Below are 22,629 nucleotides of genomic sequence, written 5' to 3'. Positions count from 1 at the left end.
TTATAATTTATAATTTAATTTAATAATTATAAAAATATATAATTTTTAAAAAAAGGGCAACTTTCACATATAGCAAACAAAAAATTCATATTTGTATGCTATAGCAAACTTTGCATAATTGCGCTCCATAGCAAACATAAAACTGTATAATTCGCTATTCATATACAATTGTATAATTCGCTGGCCTTAATTGTATAATTCGCTGGCCTAAATTGTATAATTCGCTGGCCTATTTCGCTGCAATTGTATAATTTGCTTTGCATACAGTTGAATCGAATTAAAATGTATGTATATTGCATAATTATAAGTGTATAGCAAGAAGATACATGTTTTGCTCGCTTTATACAAAAACAGAAACACAATATATACACTTCTGTTGTATAAAGCTAGAGAAAATTGTATTTTACTGCAATTGTATAATTCGCAATTGTATAATTCGTTGGCCTTTTTCTCTGCAATATTTGAAGTAAAATGTTTGTAAATTGTATAATTAAGTGTATAACACGAAGATATACATTTTTTCATGTGTATATACAATTTTCTCTCGCTTTATACAAAACAGAAACAGAATTATACACTTCTGTGTATAAAGCGAGAGAGGCGAGCGAGAATGGAGAGTGGCGAGCGAGATTTTTGGGAGAGAGACGCTGGCAAATTTTAGCTAATGTTTGCTATGGCGCACAATTAAATCAAACCATAGCTATTCCATTTAATTTAGGTTATTAGTTTACTATTATATACAATTTTCCCTTAAAAAATGGGCTGACCCGGAAGCCTGTAGCCCACGTTCTTGTGGATTGACCCGGTCATTTTCTGACCCACACAAAAACTGGGCTAGCTCGGCCTGACCCATAAAATATCAAAGCATATATGGATTAACCTGGATGAAGTGACCTAATCCATATTGACTGCTATACTAATAAACAAAAATTGAGGATATTTTTGTATTTTTTCCCCTAATTTAATTAATGATATAGTTTGAAATCCACCCATTATTTTGGGTGGTCACGCCAAGCAACCAAGGGTGGTGACAATGTTTCCATTGCGTGGCCATCGCAGCATTCTCTTGTGTCCTAATTTCCCCAAATCTCTTGCTTCCATCGTTCTTCGATCTTATTATTATAATAGACAATACAGTAGTAGTCGCCACAAGAAAGAACATTGTATTTTAGTTCAACACTCCAACAACCGTCCCTTTGGTTAACATCTTCTTCCCCCTCTGCTCTCCTCTGTAATGGGATCCCTATCGCCTCTCGACGACCCTCTGCCCTACCCAACTGCTCGCCGTGATGAATCCGTTACAGATAACTATCATGGAGTTGACATTCCTGATCCGTATCGATGGTACAATCGATTTTACAAGATTTAACTCAATTAGCATGCTCTAAATACTTCATATGCTCTTCTCTCTTTCATATCACAATATTCTTTTTCTAATTTCTTGACTTGGGTACGAAAAAGCACAACATACCTATCTCCAACTGGTTTAGATTAATGCATAGTTGTTCTTGTCATGACTTTCTTTGGTTAATTTTGATTTCGTTGGTTTTCAACATCTTCATTAGCCAGTTTTCTTTCCTAAACTCTTCACATGGATCTTGATGTGGTGGAATGGAGGATTTATATAGCCTACCCAACTAACTTGGGACTTTGGCAAAGGCTGTTGTTACTGTTATTGTTTTGCTTTGGTAAATTTCGATTTTTTTTGTCCATTGAACCTTTTGATTAGGCTTGAGGATCCCGACTCAGATGAGACCAAGAAATTTGTGGAAAAACAGGTGAATCTAACGGACTCAATTCTCAAGACTTGTGAGACAAGAGAAAAGCTAAGGGAAAATATAACAAAGTTGTATGATTTTCCTAAATATGAAGCTCCTTTTAGGGCAGGAGATAAGTACTTTTACTTCCACAATACAGGACTGCAACCCCAAAAAGTCCTTTATGTGCAGGTCTGCAGACATTCATTTTTTATTCCCTCTAGCCCCTTTTGGTTGTTTCTATTCTATTGAAAATAGAGGAAATGATATAGATGATTGTTTAGCCAACTCTAACTGATCTGCAATTGAGGCATAAGTTGATTGAATATGTCTTGTTGTTTGGTGTTTTAGGATAGCTTGGATGGAGAACCAGAGATCTTGCTTGATCCAAACACACTTAGTGAGGACGGGACAGTTGCACTGAGTATTTGTTCCATTAGCGAGGATGCTATGTTTTTGGCATATGGCATTAGTTCGAGCGGTAGTGATTGGGTGACTATTAAAATTATGCAGGTTGTTGCTAAGAGCGTCGAGCCTGATGTATTGTCGTGGGTATGTTTTTGGAAAGAGAATAAATTTTGATTATTGTGGACATAGTTTAGTGCATGCAGTTCTTTATTTCAAATGTAACTGTTTCCTCACAGGTTAAGTTTTCTGATGCTAGCTGGACCCATGATAGCAAAGGTTTTTTCTACAGCCGTTATCCCGCACCCAAGTGAGTATTGATAGCTATATTTTCATTAGAAATCTGATTCATATTTAAGTATGATTTGACGATCGTGATTTTCTGTATATCTGGTGGATGATCTATACCAATTGAGTGCAATTTTATGTCACGTGATATCACATATAATCCTATCCGATGTAATGTTATCTGCTGGATGATTCTCCACTAAGCTCAGTAGGTTTGTTGTAATACATATTGTGCTACTATCTGCTGGTATGTTATAATTATAATGGTATAAATATACAAACAGAACCTTAAATCTGTTTCATACTAAAGGTATAAATATGTCATAGTAAAGGTATGACATATATTTCTGGAAAATACGTCCGTTTTCCTAGTTAACGAGGCTTTCGTAATTTTTCTATGGTTCTAAAGTTTGGAGCGTGTCTTGCTTCATAGAGATGGAGAAAGTTTGGATGCTGGGACAGAGACACATTCCAATTTATACCATGAAGTCTATTATCACCGCTTGGGTACTGATCAATCTGATGATATCTTGTGCTGGAAAGATCCTGAAAATCCGAAGTGTACGCGTTCAGCTTCAGTTACACAAGATGGAAAGGTTTACTGCAGACTCTACTAATCTGTTGTATAATTATTGTGGTCTGAGAATTATGTTACCTCCAAATTCCAAAGTAATATCAATATTTGTTTATGAATAAACCTGGTAAAATAGATGTGGGTCTTGGAATAATAAAGATACATCGTCATTAGTCATCCATTCCTAGTTTAGTCTAATATGCCCTTAAACTATGGGAAATTTAACAAAAATGTCATCCATTAATAGTTTGGTCTTAAAATACCCTTATCATTAATAGTTTGGTCCAAAAATGCCCCTACCACTAAAAGTTTTGTCCAAAGGGCTCCTGTTGGTACTAAATGGGTCAACAATGCCATTTTTATTGAAAAACACATCTGTTAACTAATAAACATATTGCTTTTGAATAACCCTATTCTTGTTTTCTTTCTTTTAAAATCACTTTAACTGTTAAAAATATAGAAAATAATTGTTTTTCTTCCTAATCTCATTTTATCAATTAAAATTGAATAATATCATGTACCTTTTTAACGAATAACATAGGTCGTATTTAGAAGATCATAGGTGACTCAATCATTAATTTCATTTAGTTAATGATAAAACAAAATTTATAATAAAATAGGATTTTTCTTTTAAAGAATTTTTTGATTAGTTGGATAAAAATTTGCTGATAAAAAAATTATTAATAGGAAAAGAATTAATTAACAATAAGGGCATTTTTGGACTGAGCTATTGACGGCATAGACATTTTTAGACAAACTATTAATTGAGGGTATTTTTGTTCAATTTCACTAAGGGCATTTTGACCCTTTTTTGCATTAAAAAATAAAAACTACCTGGAACAAAGGTATACATCGACAAGTACCACTCGCATGGATGTGATGTGCTTCTTGAAAGAGTCTGGGTTGATTAGTCATCTTGTTTCTTTGCCTAGAGTATCAGGTGTCCTACTCGCCATTTAATGAAATTTTACTCAAAGACAGAGAGAACTTCCTGAGAAGGTTCTAAGAGGGCCTCTGTATGATAGACTATCAGTAGTCAAAGTACTACTTTCTTAAAGGCTTTTTGTCAGGATTATTGTGACAGTAGGAGCACTTGGTTGAAAATGTTGATAATCTTCCTCCCATATTAGTGATTGTAAATTTGAATCTAAGTGAGGCCTTGAAAATTGATAGAATTTAGTTCAGGGATGCTTAGAAGCTCCTCATAGGCAACTCCCATTTTTAGGTTTAACTTTTCGTCTTCCTTTCATTTATGGAGTTCTTGTTGTTTGCAGGCTTTACCTTGGTTTTAGCTTACCCAATCCCCCCCAAAAAAAAATAACATCATCTTGTATAGAGTCTTAACTTTCCAAAAAACTATTGCTTACTGACTATGTTTATATTTCCTATATCCCCTTGCAGTATGTTCTCCTGTATACTTATGAGAACTGTGATCCAGTCAACCAAGTTTATTACTGTGATTTATCTGCACTTCCTGATTGGGTTGAAGGTTGTAAGGGGAGAAATGAATTGCTACCCTTTATCAAGCTTGTTGATAACTTTGTCGCCTCTTATGAGTATGTTGCAAATGATGGCACTGCTCTCACTTTTCGGACCAATAAGGATGCTCCCAAGTATAAGTTAGTCAGGGTAGATCTGAAAGAGCCTGATTCTTGGTCTGATATCATCCAAGAAAATGAAAAGGATGTGCTCGAATCAGCTGTTGTTGTCAATAAAAATCAACTTGTTGTGAGTTATCTGAGTGACGTGAAAAATGTTTTGCAATTGAGAGATCTGAAAGCAGGAGCACTGCTTCATCATTTACCCATTGATATTGGCTCAGTGTCTGGAATTTCTGCTCGCCGCAAAGACGATACTATTTTTATTGGATTTACAAACTTCCTAATCCCTGGAATTATATATGAGTGTAATCTCAATGAAGAGGTTCCAAATTTGAAAGTATTTCGAGAAACTGTTGTCCCCGGCTTTGATCATACTGATTTTCAAGTTAATCAGGTGAATGAAGATTTTTTGTCACAATTATGCTTGTTTTTTTTCTTTTTTTTGACAACGCTTGAACTTGTGTTTTTATTTTCTTTCTTCTATCAACATTTAATTCCGGCCATAGTGGGGACCTCTGATCCGTTTTATAAATGAAAATTTTGTTCATGATTTTTTCCATTGAATCAACCCATTTTTCAAAACTAGTTTGACATGAAATGTCTAAACTAAAGTAGAAGATTCATACTTTCATGTACACTCATTTGGATCCTGCGTCTAAACTGAATTACAGGATTATTAGTTCTGAATTTGATATTTTCATTTTGTTGAAAAGTTAATTGATTTTGAACCATACCTTCATGCGTCTCTTTTCCAAACTTCTATTCACTTGGCGTAATTAGCTACCTGAACTACACCTGTGAAGGGTAAAATGCTTATTATATAACTGGGTGAACATGTCATCCATTTGAGACAAGAAATTTTTGCTGGGCATAGCAGTGACTTATGGATTTCTCTACTTTTGGTTATAAGTACTTACTCTGCAATGCACAGAAGCAAATGCCATTTAATGGAAACAAATTCACAGATTGCTTCTATTATATATCCAAAAAAAGAAAAAAGAAAACAGATTGCTTTTATTTTCATTTTGCTTCTCACTGAATGGACATCACAGCAAAATCCATGTAAACATTATAAAGGTAACAATGATTTTTTTCTATTTTTTCTTCTCCAGTGTCTTTCTAAAACTGCAATTTTCCGTTGTCTCCTTTATTTTTGGGGCGGGGGTCTCCTTTTGCAGGTTTTTGTGCCCAGTAAGGACGGTGTCAAGATTCCTATGTTCATTGTGGCTGGAAAGGACATTTCCTTGGATGGATCACACCCATGTTTATTATATGGATATGGAGGATTTAATATTAGTATTACTCCGTACTTCTCTGTTGGTCGTGTAGTGATTGCGAAGCATTTAGGTGTTGTATTCTGCATTGCAAATATCCGTGGTGGTGGAGAATATGGAGAAGATTGGCATAAAGCTGGCTCCCTTTCCAAAAAGCAAAATTGCTTTGACGACTTCATTTCTGCTGCTGAGTATCTTGTGGAAGCTGGTTACACTCGGCCCAAAAAGTTGTGTATCGAAGGTGGAAGCAATGGTGGGCTTCTTGTTGGAGCCTGTATCAATCAGGTAAGGGAACTGATTCTTCAATATAAGTATCTTATTCAAGCTGAATTCTGGTGTTGATAAATCAGTGATTGACCGTGGTAGCTTCATAAATTGCAGAGACCTGATCTCTTTGGCTGTGCTCTTGCACATGTTGGTGTTATGGATATGCTTAGGTTTCACAAGTTCACCATAGGTAGTGTATAGTAGTATGAGTTCTCACCTTTAGTGTACATATTTCTTTTTGCTCTTTACAAAATATATTCTCTTCCTCATTAGGTCACGCCTGGACCTCTGATTATGGCTGCTCAGAGAAGGAGGAAGAGTTTCAGTGGCTAATCAAGTAAGTTTTTCGAATTCTAATCCAACATCCAGCATCATACTGTAGTATGCTTTTCAATTCATGCATGTAAAGGAAAAGTGAAAAAAAGAATATGACAGCAGTTCCTAGGGTGAAAAGAACTAGCAGTATGGTGATAGATTGCTTTTGGATGAAGCCCCATTGCAAATATTTTGTATACAAGAGAATGAGATTAAAGGATGTGTTTCGTATGAAGGAAAATGTTTTCCTAGAAAATGATTTCCTGGAAAACAAGTAGATTTTGGACTTATTTTCTCATATTTGGTTGGTGAATAGAAAATATTTTTAGGAAATGATATTTAGTGTTTGATTTATGTATGAAAAATGTTTTTGAGAAACATCCTTCATTTTTATTAGAGTAGAAAATAATTTTGGAAATTGAAAATATTTTTTAAAAACAAAATTAATATTTTTTGGTGGATGGGGTGGGAGGGCTGGTGGGGAGGGGGGAGGTAGGGGTGAAAATAAAAATTTGAAGTTGAAAATACTCTTAAAAATAAACTCAAATTTGTTTTCTTGGGGGTGGGGGTGGGGGTGGGTCGGGGACTAGGGTGACAAAATAAAATTTTGAAATTGAAAATATTTTTAAAAAATTAATATTTTTCCAAAAAAAAAAAGTAATTTTAAGTTGGATGAAAGTTTTGGAAAATGTTTTCCTTAATTTTTGAAGGAAAGTCCTCAATTTTTTTGAAGGGAAGTCATTTTCTTTAATTTTGAGGAAAATGAATTGATTTGGAAACATTTTCCAAAACATTTGTCCCAACCAATCATGAGAAAATTGAAAAACATTTTCCAGAAAATGTTTTCGTTCATACCAAACACACCCAAAAAGAACTTGAGCAACTGTGCCAGTCTATCTTGTCAATCATACATTCGATGCTTCTCCTTCTTGCTTCCACCCCTTTTCTTTCTTCCCCTTTCTGTGTCTGTGTCTAATGCCACTCAATGTTCTATTGACTAAGGCATTTGACCCTACATTTTCTTATCTTTTTCCATCTGCGACATAAAATTTACTTGACTTGTCATTCTCACTCAAATCTCCTTGTTCAAATGTGTTCAGGTATTCACCACTGCATAATGTCAGAAGGCCATGGGAACAATCTCCCAATCAAGAATCTCAATATCCGCCCACTATGCTATTGACAGCAGATCATGACGATCGAGTGGTGCCACTGCACTCTTTGAAATTATTGGCGGTAGGTCATTCTAAATATAGTCCTACTTCTTCTGACTCTTCACAGACAACTATGAGCCTTTGTATTGCCATTGCATCTGCATCCAGTTTTTCCCTTGATTTGAGTGGCACGCATATTACGAGATGATAAAATCTTTTTACTTTCTTGTCAGTTGGAATAGTTTTTCAGAGTGTAGCATTTTGAATTGTAAATCTTGGGACTGAGTTGTGGTTGGTTGGTCTAAACAAATGAAAAATGAAGAAATAAATTAGTCTATCTTTTGTTTCCTGCACCTGGGTATGAACATGATTTGGTTAATATATCGTGGCTCAAACTACAAATATACAACCATTTTCCTGTTGGGCTGTTCCACTTTGAAAACTTAAAATCTATATAGTTCAAAGTTACGAGTACTACATCTATCACATGATCATGATAAAATATTATAAACAGTGAGTAATTTTCTTTTGGAAAAGGTTTTTCATGTGAGTTCCCTTCATTGTCTTTTTATGGAATACCTACATTGATGGACCTGTGTGATCCTTTTTCATTGAAAGTTGCATTATTGCTAATTTCTATATGATTTACATTTTGTTTCTTATTTTCTAGTGAACCATTTTGCTAATTGTGATGTCTTGTTTAGACCATGCAATATGTCCTATGCACAAGCTTGGAGAAGAGTCCCCAGAGCAATCCCATCATTAGTAGGATCGAATGCAAGGCTGGTCATGGAGCTGGAAGACCAACACAAAAAGTGGTAAGTTTCCTACTAGTCATCATTCTGGCCTGCTTCCATTGACAGTCACGCTATGTTGCATGTAATATCGCTGTTGCAGATTGATGAAGCTGCAGACAGATATGCGTTCATGGCTAAGGTTATGGGTGCATCTTGGGTTCAGTAAATGAAGTTGATGAAGGGCATTAGTAAAGCATATGAAAAGAAGACTGTGAAGGGTGAATTTACATCTTGTCTTGTGGTCATAATTTGTGCTGCCAATTCCAAATCAAGTACCTATCACTAGGCTCTCCTCATTGATGATCTCTTGGGATTCCTATGGTGTGAAGTGAAGCTGCACGAAAAGCTTAACAACATGAACAATTTTATGGTTCCGACAATATTATTGGGTATTTTTTGAAGCTCATATAAGATTGTGATGCATTGCATCTTTAATCCGTTCAACCGCCAACTATTCTATTTTTGCTCCCCTCCTGCATTTCTTTCCAGTATGAAAATGGTATTCATAATCACGGATTTCTCATGTATTTTTGCCGATTCTGAGAACTCATATAAAGCTTATGATATTTTTTAAAAAAAACTTAATTTCAACTGCAGAAAATATTCTTCTCAGCTCCAACTTGATATCTTTTGATAGCTTCTGATACTTACTGGATTATGATTTTACTTATGTTGTGTTGAATTTTTTTTAAGATATTGAACTTAGTTGGAGGTTTATTTCATCTATCCTAGTGTTTTTCTTTAGCAAATATCTATAATATGACTCAAATACAGATATACACTCATAATCCTAGATCAAATACTGAATATCCCAATATAGTAAAGACCTTCGAAAAATATAAACATGCACAATTAATTGTCATGGTTTCCTTTTATAGAGTTAAACTAAAAGAACTTTGATCAACATTTTATGATGAATATTTTTTATCATATTAATATGTAAAAATTTGCAATTTATAGTAATTTTTGTATATATTTTGAATATCTATTTTTTAAAAAAACAAATATCTAATATACGTAATCTAATTTAACTCTAAAATTAATCAAATTGACTTTTGAAAAGCACAACATGAAAAATAAAAGTGCACAGAGGGAGTATTTTGGTGTTGTGGAATGAGGTAGATTATTCATTATTTGAAGAGCTACTCCTTTTTAGATTTAAACTCAAGATATTTGGTTAATAGGGAGAAGATCTCATTGATTCAACTGTATTTCTCATAAATTTACTTTCTTAGAAAATAGGAATAATTTGAGAGACTTCTTCTCGGATTTCGTTCTGTAAAATCAATCTTTGTTATGCTTACCTCATATTTTTTTTAGTAACAAACTTTTTAGGAAAAAGGATCAAAAGTATTCCTCCACTTTGGTTTGTTAGTTGATTATGCTCTTACCTTTAAAACAAAGTTATTCTTACTCCTGTCATTTCTAATTTCATCATTTGTGTTTGTGAGACCCCGTGGTTGTTTCACATAATAGGCATAGTATTGCATGAGTGTATGAGGTTTATACAACTTGGTGTATCACGTTAGGAGAATTATTTTGCAAAGGATGATAAAAATGAAAGAATTAGACAAACGTTATGGGTCAAGGATGTCCTCTAACACCCCGTCTGTTCGAAACGTTTAAGTTAACCAATACCTTTGAGGATAAGATCGATAAAGAATTTTTTATATGCTAATAAGGATGTTTCATAAGGTGATGTGGTCGCCCAATGATTGTAATGCCATGACCGGGGAGCACCCCCTAGACGTACCCGGCTTCTTCGTCCTCGAAGAGGACTTAGACTAGCCCTTAGCATTCATTATTACATTTAATAGGTCAAAAATGTGAAAGAGTTTTTTACATAGTGAGGACCTCTCACATATCATATATAGAGTTTACTTAGACTCCTCGTTTATGAGCTTACATAGACTTCTCATTTAGGCAACTTAACTAATATAATAATTTGTCTAATACTTTGTCTCACATTAAACCATCTAAAGCGAAGTATAACATTCGGGCATAGCCCTTATACAAGTACATATTGCCACATATCGCTTACAACAAATATTTTCAAGAATAGGGAGGAAATGAATGTCTTTAGACAATAACAATGCTAATAATGTAGAACAAATGGCACCATCCTCGAATTTGAGGACTCACCAACAACTTGGGTGAAAAGTCCAAGTCTTCTAGCAAAGTGACCTAGAAGTTCTTCAATGACCGTAACCTATAATGTTGGGGAAAAAGAGAAGAAATATGGGTTAGTACACACATGTACCAAGTATGGTTCCTATGCATAGAATCATCAGTGCATGAGAAAAGACACAATTTATTCAAAACCATGCATTATAACAATTAACTCAACATGCACATATATGGAACATTACAAGTCAACTAAATCATGATATTGTCCCAACACATAGGCGACCCAAAGAAACAATTGTGCAATGCCAAGAATAGAACCCCATAACCCTATCCAAAGCTAAGCATCACACCAAGTCACCTACTACATGCATACAACATAACATCATACTTTGTCATAACATGCTTGATTCATAAGATCATATATAACATGACATACATAACATGTAATCAACTTAATCATACAAGAACACTACTAAGACCATCCCTTAGGATCCAACATGTGCAATGGGTAAGAGAAGTCCCATACCCTCCCTCACCCTATGTAGTAACCTTTAGGACAAGACCAAATAACAGTTCACATACTTGACTTGTTCATTTACCTTTTTACATTAGGGAAGGAAGTGAATAACCGACATGAGACCATGTGAGCTACATAGAATCTGATTTTCTCCTCCCACACAAAAAAGAGAGGGTTAACACTTGCCTAAGGTGTAACCATCCGTACATAGCTATCTAGGTGGATCAACTAAGCTATAGTCCTATGTGGGCACATAGTTAAGGTTCAAGGAGATTGCTACTAGAAACCTTGACTTGCTAAATGTGGAGGTTTTCATCTCATGACACAACACATATCTTGGAAATCCAGACTTTCTAAAGGTGAAGAAACCCATGTGGGAGACCAGACTTATTAAACGTGAGACTTCCATCTTATTTATATGCTCTTTAGGTGCTAAGCATTTATTTCCTTTAGTAATCATCATACTCATCGTACAAGATCATATTAGTCTCTTATAGACCCCTATGTGAACATATGGTCATGATAACTCATTGGTATTCATAAGTGAGAACTATCCTTTCAATTAGAAACCACATATAAGTGAGTAAACCTTTCACTCAACACTTAATCATAATCATGAGAAGCTACATTCAATCATATAATAATCATACCATAATACTTGCATACTTCATAGCCAATTCGATAGTCTAGGGTTAAGGATGAGGAATACTTGCTATCAACATCACAACCAAATATTAGACATATAAGCATTACAATCTAAGTTACACATGCTTCATCATTGAATTCAAGAAGAATCAACCTTCATACCTTCTTGCCCTTTCATTGTCTTCATACTTCAAATTACAAAGAATACATAACCAACATAGATTCAAGAAGTAATGCATAGCAATTATAACTATACATAATAATATAATCATCATCTACCACAATTACAATATAATTCCAAGATAAAGTGAGCTTAGGGAAGAACAAGGGTTTAAGGGGAAATCTTGAGTGATTATCAACAATTAACCTTAATTACTTAGTTAAAAAATGATAAAAGATCACAATTCATCACAACTGAATAACAATTTCGTTTTGAAAAGAGAACCCATGTCTAAATTGAAACCTTAGTTTTAGGGAAGTCGAAAACTATCTTTGAAAGGGCCTCTCGGGGAAAGGAATTTCTAGAGTGAAAGAAACCTTACATTATGGATGATCTTGCCGCAAATGTTAGATGAAATACTTTGTGAATTCGTCCTTGAATTGGAGTTCTAGTGTTCCCTCAATGGAGGTTTGAGTTTTGGAGAGAAAAGTTAGAGAGAAGTTAGAGAGATGTGGGTTTGGGAAAAAAATGGGTTGTTAAGTTAGTCGAATCAGGATTGGACTTAATATAGTCCATTTACTAAATTAATTAATCACCCCTTAACCCTTAATTAATCACCTAAGTAATTAACTAATTAACTCCATAACTTTAAAACTTGGCAGTCGACTTTGGACCTTCAAAAGACGGTTGTCCGTCGATGAGGCATCGATCAAATGACGGTGTCGTACTGGCAAGCCGTCGTTTGATTCAGAGACTATGTTTTTGGCCATTTTGGGAAATTGATAACTTTCAACCAACAGAGCCATCGACGGCTCGTCGATCAAACAACGACTTGTCGTTTGGCTCGTGGATGCACACTGTCCAATTTGACAGTTTTGGGTCAGATGGACCTAGGGGAATCGTACCCGGACGTTTCAACTCTAAACATACTCTAGTACATATTTAGTACCTTTTTACCATATTTCACTAAATTCCAACTCTTTAAACCCATTGAATCACGGGAAGGCACAGTAGCACACGTCACATAGTTCTCCGGACATAATGGTCGTTTCTTAACATTTCGACTCTAACACTTCCTAATTAGTTTCAATACACTATTTTAGGCTTAGAAACAATGTTTTAAGTCTTAGTTCATATAGTGAGGCTCTAGACCAAGTCATAGATTTTCGGAGTGTTACATTATGCCCCCCTTAGGAACATTTATCCCCGAATGACACCTAAAGCGTTTTCTTGACACCACCATTTTAGGCCTACGGCCACCACAATAAAAATTTAGCCTAAACTAGCAAAAAGTGTGCCCTTTGATAAGAGGCTACCTTCATCTACTCGAGCCTCGGCAGAGCATTTTTTATCTCATTCGTATTCAAAGGAATTCTAATAGACTCTTTCATATTGCACCGGTGCTGGAAAAGATTGGACACTTTTGGACTTTAAGCAACACTTTTTAAGGGGCGGCCTAAAGAAGCGTAACTTTTGACATTAGGCAACATTTTTTAAATGTCGCCATCTTTGGCTACACTTATAAAGCGTAGCCAAAGAGGTATAAGGGCACGCTTTGTTGTGATGCATTAGCGACACCTATTTTTTATTATACTACACTTAAAAGTTGCCTTTGCGGTGTTATTGCCTTTTATATGTCATCTAAAGCAACACTTATAAAGTATAACTTTATATCTCATCTAGAGCAACACTTATAAATCATAACTTTAACATTGAACGTCCTATAACAACACTTTTGAATTGCATATATTCAATATATAATTAAATCTAAAAGTGACCTAAAGCACAAAATTAATTAATAATTAAATCAAAACTATATATTTCAAATAAACTTTGAGAAACATGTCTTGTACAAACAATTCTTAGAAAATGATTTCTTAAAGATCTCTAATATCAATAAATTCCAAAAAACCAAATGCATTCAAACGTTATGACAATTGTACAAAAACTCTTCATCGTTCACTACAATAGATCGAGTTTACTTCTGACCACAATTCAAATTCAATTACCGGCATTTTCCTGCAGATTCAAAAAATAATTACAAGTTAGTGAAATAAATGTGAAAGTGCAAAATTGAAGAGTATTCACTATAAGCCAACCAATCAAGTGGAGTAACTGCTAACCACAACATCAGACAGAGAGAAAGAGGTTGCAATGAGGAGTAGATACACTACTCCCAATACTCCACTTCAAAATTATTAACTGAATCGCTATTTCCAAATAACATCTGTTGACAAATATAATCTTTAGGCTAAGTAAGCCGATAAATATGCCAAGATATAAGAACTCCATTAACTGAGATATGTTGATGTCTTCTTGAATATTAAAAGAACTCCCAATATCGGAGTAGAATCCAAGTTAAGGGACAATATAGAATTGTTGATGGATTTTCTTATAAGCTAATCAAGAGAACAACTTGACCAGATGACTAAACCAGAAGCTAATTTATATGTAGGTTAATCATCTTACAGCTACTTCTTTTACTTATGTGGATAGATGCTTATATATTATGATATTTGATCCAAACAGATGAGTAAGTTGTTGGCAGATCAGCCATTTGTGTCATCAATCCTTGCCTCAGTAAGTCATCTGTACGCAAAAAATCTATTATATTACTGTAGAAAATATATGGTTTCTCTAAGGATCACTCTGTATATCTTCTCTAACTTTCACTTGACTTTGCACTTGAATAATGGTTTCTAGGTGAGTCAATTTTTAATTTAACCTCAGAGGAAAGCGTTAGAGATTAGATTGCTAGGATTCTAAAGAACCTGCTGCCTTTATGCACTAGCGATTTCTGTCATTTTGTGTCTTCATAATCTACGATACTCAATGTGGAGTACAAAAAAAATCTCACTAGTACAAGGCTCAACATATCATCACCTTTAGCTAATTCTATACCAATATCCATGGAAAACGGTGCAACGGTATTTGTAAGATTCAAATGTCTACCAAACAAAACATAAATAATCCATGTTTACATTCAGACAAGTAACTTAAGTCATACTCTCATTAGGTTAGTGAATCAACAAAATCTTTACACATGATATAGTATGGTTAAATGAGTCAAAAGGAAAAAAAAGTCAAGGGAAGCTTGATAAGAGCTACCTGAAGAAAACTACATCACCAAGGAAGACCTCGTATTTCTAGGCCAAGATTCTCTACTACAAAAAACAACCTGCATCATAATGAATAGTTGATATTTTCATCTTTGTATACAATAGGAATTTTTATGAACTTCAAATATAGGAAAAAAGAGTAGTTATGATTCAAGGATCTCATGAAACTGTTTGATGAGAATTACATGTATGAGACATTGAAATGCCACCAATAGAAACTATACCAGAATAACAATCAGAGACATGAAAAAGAAACATTTTGTAGTAAAGTGATTACATGGAAAACAATTTATTCAAGCTTTTAGAAATAACTACATAACAAAATTTACCATGGCAAAGAAGCTTTGATGTTGTCAATTACAATATGAAATGGTGCAACAAGTTCTAAGAATGCAGAGGAAGTATTTCTAAAAGAGGCAACTGTCTGCGTGCATAAGTATTAGCGGAGTAATCATGAGTAAACCACAACGAAATACAATGCATTCCTTTGGAACTACACTTACAGCGAAGTAATTCATCAACACTAAATTCTGTAGTGAAGAGCCTAAACAGTTTTTTGGACTTTGTAGAAGTTCCCTTCAATAATAACTCAATGAATTCATACACCTCAAAAAAGAAAGCATTGATCAACGATTAAGTTAGAAGAGGAAAACAGTGTGTAATATCAACTCATAAGTAAGGAAATGAAACCTACATGTTACACCAAACTTCTAAAATCAAACTAAATATATTTAAGAGGTTTCAGATGAGAGAATATCTTTAAGAAATCAACACCACCATATCATATGGCTAGTGAAAACCTTTAGATGTTTTCGAACGTGCAATACAGTTCAAATTCACTATACCTAGAGCTACTTCAAAACGTACATCGGCACAAGGATATAAACACGAGCATTCCTGCAAAATCAGAAGGATAAGAACTATGTTTTTCAAAAGAGCGTCAACAACAATTTTGAGCATCATTCTATTATACTCTGATTTGGTAATCTTCATTATTGTTATCATGCATAAAAACACCACGTTCACATATTCCAAACATCATTTCCCTGAAGACAAAATGCATCTGGGAAAAGCACAAACTAACAAATAGAAAGAAGAATGTTTGAACAGACTTGTTGTGGTGTCGCAATACCTGCTCCCTTGGCATTTGATAGCAATGCAAACACTCTTAAGACTTGGGATCAAGTGTAGAATAGAGATAAAAGTCGACTTTTCAGCTCTTTTGATCTGATCCGTTATTGTTAAGGTTGAACCATCATTTCGTTGATGACTTCTCTTTGGAGTCGGAGCTTCCATCTTCCCATGGACTATAAGTTTCATAATATTTTCCAAGGACTTTACTGCTACTTCCATTACTGAAATGCCCTCTCCCACTGCCACGGAGATTAGCAATTGACCTTGAAACTGTGAATGATGAGATGGTGCTGACTTTTTGTTTCAGCATCTCACCGACCTTTACAAACAACAATATTTAATCAGTACAAAGGAACAATCAGGTAATTGAAGGAACTAAGCATAGCGTCTTAACAACAATATTTAATCAGTACAAAGGAACAATCAGGTAATTAAAGGAACTAAGCATAGCGTCTAAACAATCAAGAGATGCATTAATGATGGCTCTAATTCTAATTAACTATTCTCGAGTCACTAGTATTTTCATGAGAAATAAACTTGAAGAACTTTGAGGGGAATTCACATCTCAACACGAGCATAGTTATGAAAATGATATTTAGACCATGAAACTAGCAGCAGAAACTTACAGACAAGTTCTCTTAGTTGTACCTATTGGTTACTTCCAGGATGTGTGATCACCGATAATAAATATTGTCCAGAAGCAAACCTTTATATATTCGATTTCAAAATGCCGAAGCGCATTTCTCTGCCTTAAAATTTGAGCCTAGATTTCTTTGAGCTTAACAGTAGTATCCTCGTATGACTTGGCACAAAGAGCCTCAACTATCTTCACCTCATTTTCTTGACGATTAACGCCTTTCATAATACAAACATACTTAAGCAAAATACGACAAACAAATGGTGGAATACAAGCAATTTTATAAAACTAATGATTTCCCATTTTCCCCATAAATAGCATGAAACAATTGTGTTATAATTGCACCACTTAAACCAACAAAACCCTTTAACAATCTAATCACAATTCCCCTGCTTTCTGGGAAATTCTTAAGACAAGTTACTAAAGCACTAGTATTAGTAAAATTTTGAGAACTTTCACCAATCATTAAACATAAACACATTTGCCAAACCTCGGGTTTGACTAATTCATCACTGTTGACTGCTTTCCATAAGTAAATGTAGCTAGAAAACCCAATTAGAAGAACAACCCATGGTGGGCAAACTTCATTGTTTAAACCATCGATGATTACTACATTGGCACCCACATCCTAAGTAGCTGGATTAATGAAATTATCTCCTGCAGAAATCAGATCAAAATTCAGCCTTGAGGATTTAGCATTGGACAATCAATCGGAAATTAGAAGGTGTTTTGAAGCAACAAAAACAAGTATTCAGCAATATAAGTAGCTCCAACCATAAACAATGAATACGTGAGTTCCATCTTTTAGTTCTAAGACCTCACAAGGTTGAACACCCTCCAGCTTCTTCAAGAAAACAACCTCAGGGTGCTTTTCAACCACAGATCTGCAAAGACAACTAAAAATTAGTGTTTTTCAATGGTGAAATCAACTAACCAAAATTCGTGCCTTACCGTGGAGAATGGACAAACCAAAAGAAGTTATTTCATTGAAGAATGCTTCAGATTCGTAATAAAATTGTTGAACAGTTGAGAGGTACCGTGAGAAAGAAAGAAAAAAGCAAGCATGAAATTAGGGCATTCTTGCTTTTCAGAAATCAGGGGGAAAATAGATATATGGAGGGAATATTATTATTTTTAGCTAAAAATTTTGAGTCTTTGTTGTTTTTAGATTTTAAAATACAACACACTTAAAAGTGTGGTCATATATAAATAAGCGTTGTCAGTAATTTTATTATTTGGAAACGCTTATAAAGTGAAGCCTATAATTACAAAGAGCACACTTTAAAAGTGTTGCCAAAGTTTTCGTGGTCAAAAGACCAACACAAAAGTCACGCCTCAAGCGTGCCCTTAGGTACTTTTGGCAACACTTTTTAAGCGTTTTCTAGATTTTATGTGGCCTTAGACCAAATTTGGTGTAGTGTGGGAGAGGAAAAACTCAATATTAGCAGCCCAACCAACAACATCAACAAATCATAATGAGTTATAGTTCATAGGAGTACTTCACAACTCCATTCAATACATAACATGAAATTACACATGGAAACTCAATTCATATAAAAGAGCTCAACACTTCGTATCTCATAATGAGGAACTACCTTCTCAATATCAACATGAGCTCATTATGAACGTCAAGAGTTACCATGCAACTAACATGCTCCCTACTATTTTCAAGGAGACAACTATACACATACATAGAAGTCCAAGTTAAACAAGAGTGCATTTTTCTTAAAAATTCAATTTAGCATAAATCTTTACAAAGATATGCACATAGTAGTAAGGCAAGTCAAATTCATATAATTCATTATTTCCATTTTAAGGGGATTACTAACCTCAACTTTGGCTAGAATTTTGAGAAAAGAGATGAGGGTAACGGGAGTTTATATCGGCCTCGACCTGCCATGTTGCTCCATCAACTAGGTGGTTCCTCCATAGGAATTTTACAGAGGCCACTCCCTTATTCCTCAACTTCAAATTCAAGTAGACCATATAACCTACTTTAAATTCAAGGTCTCTTCTTCTATTGTCGGCATAACACTTTTGTCAACTGTAGGTTGTTTTAAACCTATTCCTTATCATCCGAACCTTCTCTAAGACCTCATAAATCATCTCGTGACCAAGTAATGAGGACTCTCCTACCTCAAACCACCCAACAAGAGACCGACACCTCCTACCATAGAGTGCTTCCAAAGAGGCCATGAAAAATACTTGAATGGTAGCTATTATGATAAGATAATTCAATCAACGGTAGGTGATTGTCCCAACTTCCTTTGAAATCAATATCACAAGCCCTTAGCATGTCTTCTAGGGTTTGAATGGTACACTCCACTTGACCATCCGTTTGGGGATGAAAAGTGGTGCTAAGCTTCACTTGAGTACCTAACCCTTTTTGAAAAGACCTCAAAAAACGAGAAGTGAATTGGGCACCTCTATCCAAATTGATGGAGAACGGGATTGTCACGACAGGGGAGCACCCCCCAGAAGTAACATGGCGTACTTGACCTCTCGGAGGTCTTATACAAGCTCATAGTTATCATTCGTCGCATCAACATAGTAAATTTAGCGGAAAATTTAAAACTTTTCTTAGCACCTCATATGCTAGAAACTTTACTTCATATACATATAAAATATAAGTCATAATACATATATAGACTCTAAGTCTCTTTGCCATCTTAGACTCAATAACTTTAGAGTACATTAAGGACAAGGCCCTTATGACACAAAACAAAACTATACATTACTAAATAGAAATTACAATAAGTACACATGAGGACATCCTTGGACTTAATGATTCCTTTCGTTGAGCTTGGGAATCACCTATGAAGCTCTTCACCATTCAAGACATACTTTAAGCATCCATAACCTACACTTTGTGTAAAAAGTAGAGAAGAATGGGATTAGCACAAGAATGTACTAAGTATGGCAACCATGCAAAAACATGCATTAAAAAGGGACATTTTCTTTGAAATCATGCTTCATGCCATTTTGAGTAAATCATCATAAAACCTTTATCAATAGCATACATATCATTTTCATACTTCATATAAACACAATCAAAGGCCAAACATCATAGAAAAGCACTTATAGAATTTAAGTCCAATTTGAGGTCACTTTACAGTGAGCTCATTCCTCTTTATAGTGAACTCTTCCTTTTAATTCATTAGTCTCCCAAGTGATCCTTTAGGGATACTTGATGAAATGTATCACCTTAGGCCACAAGGAAAATCATACACATCATCTACACAAGACAACACATACCATCATAGAAGTATCCACATAGACATAGTTAAGTCAAGACCTTCATTATATAGTCAACAAGATCAACATCATGCATAAAGACTCATATCATGCACATCTTCATAACAAGTAAAAAAATACTACAATGTCATGCATAGGGAACATATGCATAGTGACATGCATTAGAACACCTTCCTAGAACTTCCTAAGGAGCTACTTGTGCAATGTCTACTTGTTCATTACTTTCACCTATCCTAAGTAACCTCCTTTAAGTCATTCTATTTAGGGTCCTAGTCATTAACTTCCATTGTCCGTTTTACTTTAGGGAAACTATAGCCTTAACCAAGATAGACCATGTGATGCTAAACATGGAATCCGGTGTCATAGAACCCTACACCGATAAAGGGTGGTCTACCGGACAAAGTAGAACCAAATGAGGCATAACTTTCTAAGTGGATCCACTAGCTAGTATCCTATGGTAGCAACATAGTTTTGGAACTTGGAGGTACATGTGAAAAACCTCTTTATGCCAAGATTAGGCATTGTAGTTATTCACTTATCGAAACCCTATTTATGCCCATTGAGGCATTGTGGTTATCCACCTCATGAGATTTATGGTGACCTACCTTCCTACCATGGGAAGGGACACACACTCATATTCAAGTTCACTCGGTGCTAAGCTAAGTTCCCTTTATTTAAAACCTTTATTATATTTTTACTTTATAAATCATAGGTTTAGGAAAGTCATCCCCTCATATGCTTAACTCATAGGTCATAGATGGAAGTTCATCAACCTAAATCATGTAAAGAATCCATTCACATGAACATAACATATGTAAAACATCATCTAGTTTAGGGTACACAAGAATACACCATTCAAGGCCCCTCTCTTGACTAAATCTTCATACATATATGTGAGCAAACTTTTCACATAACACATTAAGTCACACAAGTTCATACATACATATTTATACTTATAGAAACCAAAACTAGAACTATCCTATCAAGGTACACATGTGCAATGCATAGGTAAAGTCCCATACCCTTGCCCATACTAGTACACCTATCAAGTCATCCTAGTAAGGAATACATAACATGCTTCACATACATATACTTTACATGCATAGTAGTAGATATTAGTGAATATGAGAACAACCTTTCGTTTAGACACCATGACCTATACTACTTGTAATATGCAAGTGAGTGAGTGTGTATGTACATTGGTCAACATGATCACATAATGGCTATCAACAACATATTGAGGCATCCACCCTCTTAGACCATAATATACCTTCAAGCATAAACCACACAACACACAATAGCATAAAAGACAAGCCAACTTCATATTACACTTAAGACTCTTAACTTGTGCTATTCATGCATTTACATAGGGGTACATAGGTAAGGGGTTATTAACCATTTTTAACTCATCAATGTCAAAACCTATACTATACCCTAACATGAATATACACATGCTCATACAATAGCCACACAACCTAGATCACAACTAGATAGGAAGATAGGCACAATTACATCATAAGGTGATCATCTAAATCTCTAAATCATATATTCATCAATTTGCCTTCAAGACCATGGTCAATACATATATAATGAAAATAAAGTAAACACCACCACCATAAGTGGACCATACAACACAATGCCATACAAGGCTTCATCAACATTACTACAAAGAAATAGAGAAGTAGAAGAGTAGAGGGAATAAGCATTCTTACCAATTTCTCACCCTTTGATCATCATTGATCAACACTCCTTATTCATCAATAATTCACATATGTGGCAGTTTCTAAATGTACTTTAAACACATAAGAAACCATTTACAAGTCGCTACAAGATTATACTATAACATAATACAACATATCAACATACTAGGAAAGTAGAATAACATAGATCATTAGCTAATTTCTCTTGAATTGATTTAGATCATATTTCATACATATTATGAGTCTAAGGAAGTATCTAAACCTACATTTAACCATATTGAAATCATAATTACATACACTCAAGATTAAGGTTACAACATAGGAATTTAGGCTTATCGATTTCCTAGAGTATTGATCATCATTCATATTTTATCAATAATAAACTCATTTGGCAGTAGCTAATTCTATAGGAAATCAAGAAGAAACCATGTTGATATAACAACAACTCAACATCCATCACACACTTAGCTTTTTGACTTCATAGCCTAAAAGAATCTAGATCAATTCATGCAAGCCTTTCTGAGATTGTTCATTAAGGATTTATACCTACAAAATTCATCCAATATATCACCCTAATACAGTAGATACATCAGTTCATACATAATCACAATCTTCTTCCATGTCAATTTCTTTATAGCTGTAGTCATTATTGTCTATTACAGTAATTATTTTTTCGAAAGGATTTTCTATTTTTATTTTATCAATTTTATTTCTTGCTGTTATTTTATGTTTTGTGGTTAATATATATAGATTTTTACATCTTGCTGTAAATATTTTACTTCCTGGTGCTAACTTTATTCCTGATAATTTCCAATATAGTACTAATGATTTATCTATGTTTGTATCTGTTAATGCTACTGTGTAATTAGCACTTATTATGAATTTAAATTTTTGGTATATTAA

The 22,629-nt window shown here is 34.5% G+C and overlaps 1 protein-coding gene and 1 long non-coding RNA gene across 19 annotated transcripts; one reads left to right on the top strand and one right to left on the bottom strand.

The window, feature by feature from the left end:
* Positions 1 to 978: 978 nt before the first annotated feature.
* LOC107028577 (prolyl endopeptidase-like) lies at positions 979 to 9,044 on the top strand. 4 transcript variants are annotated; one of them, XM_015229695.2, is made up of 12 exons: positions 979 to 1,344; positions 1,730 to 1,949; positions 2,109 to 2,309; positions 2,402 to 2,472; positions 2,884 to 3,046; positions 4,426 to 5,019; positions 5,804 to 6,184; positions 6,281 to 6,356; positions 6,440 to 6,503; positions 7,582 to 7,717; positions 8,340 to 8,453; positions 8,533 to 9,044. In XM_015229695.2, the coding sequence occupies exons 1-12, from the start codon at positions 1,235 to 1,237 to the stop codon at positions 8,596 to 8,598; spliced, it is 2,196 nt and encodes a 731-aa protein (XP_015085181.1). In that variant the 5' UTR covers positions 979 to 1,234; the 3' UTR covers positions 8,599 to 9,044. The 4 variants fall into 4 exon arrangements, with proteins under 4 accessions (XP_015085181.1, XP_015085179.1, XP_015085183.1 ...); XM_015229693.2 differs by having other exon boundaries at positions 2,860 to 3,046; XM_015229697.2 differs by lacking the exon at positions 1,730 to 1,949 and having other exon boundaries at positions 1,006 to 1,344.
* Positions 9,045 to 13,674: 4,630 nt separating this feature from the next.
* Positions 13,675 to 17,927, bottom strand: LOC107026621. 15 transcript variants are annotated; one of them, XR_003580040.1, is made up of 6 exons: positions 17,723 to 17,927; positions 17,546 to 17,655; positions 16,133 to 17,428; positions 15,846 to 15,897; positions 14,990 to 15,606; positions 13,675 to 13,900 (listed from the first exon to the last, which is right to left on the bottom strand). It is a non-coding gene; the product is annotated as an uncharacterized LOC107026621 (long non-coding RNA). The 15 variants fall into 15 exon arrangements; XR_003580042.1 differs by having other exon boundaries at positions 13,675 to 14,108; positions 14,990 to 15,059; positions 15,504 to 15,606; positions 15,846 to 17,428; positions 17,723 to 17,926; XR_001457608.2 differs by adding an exon at positions 14,005 to 14,108 and having other exon boundaries at positions 14,990 to 17,428.
* Positions 17,928 to 22,629: the final 4,702 nt, after the last annotated feature.

This window comes from Solanum pennellii, chromosome 8 (assembly GCF_001406875.1).
Source record: "Solanum pennellii chromosome 8, SPENNV200".
Classification (NCBI taxonomy): Eukaryota; Viridiplantae; Streptophyta; class Magnoliopsida; order Solanales; family Solanaceae; genus Solanum; species Solanum pennellii.
This window is presented reverse-complemented; position numbering and strand designations above follow the sequence as displayed.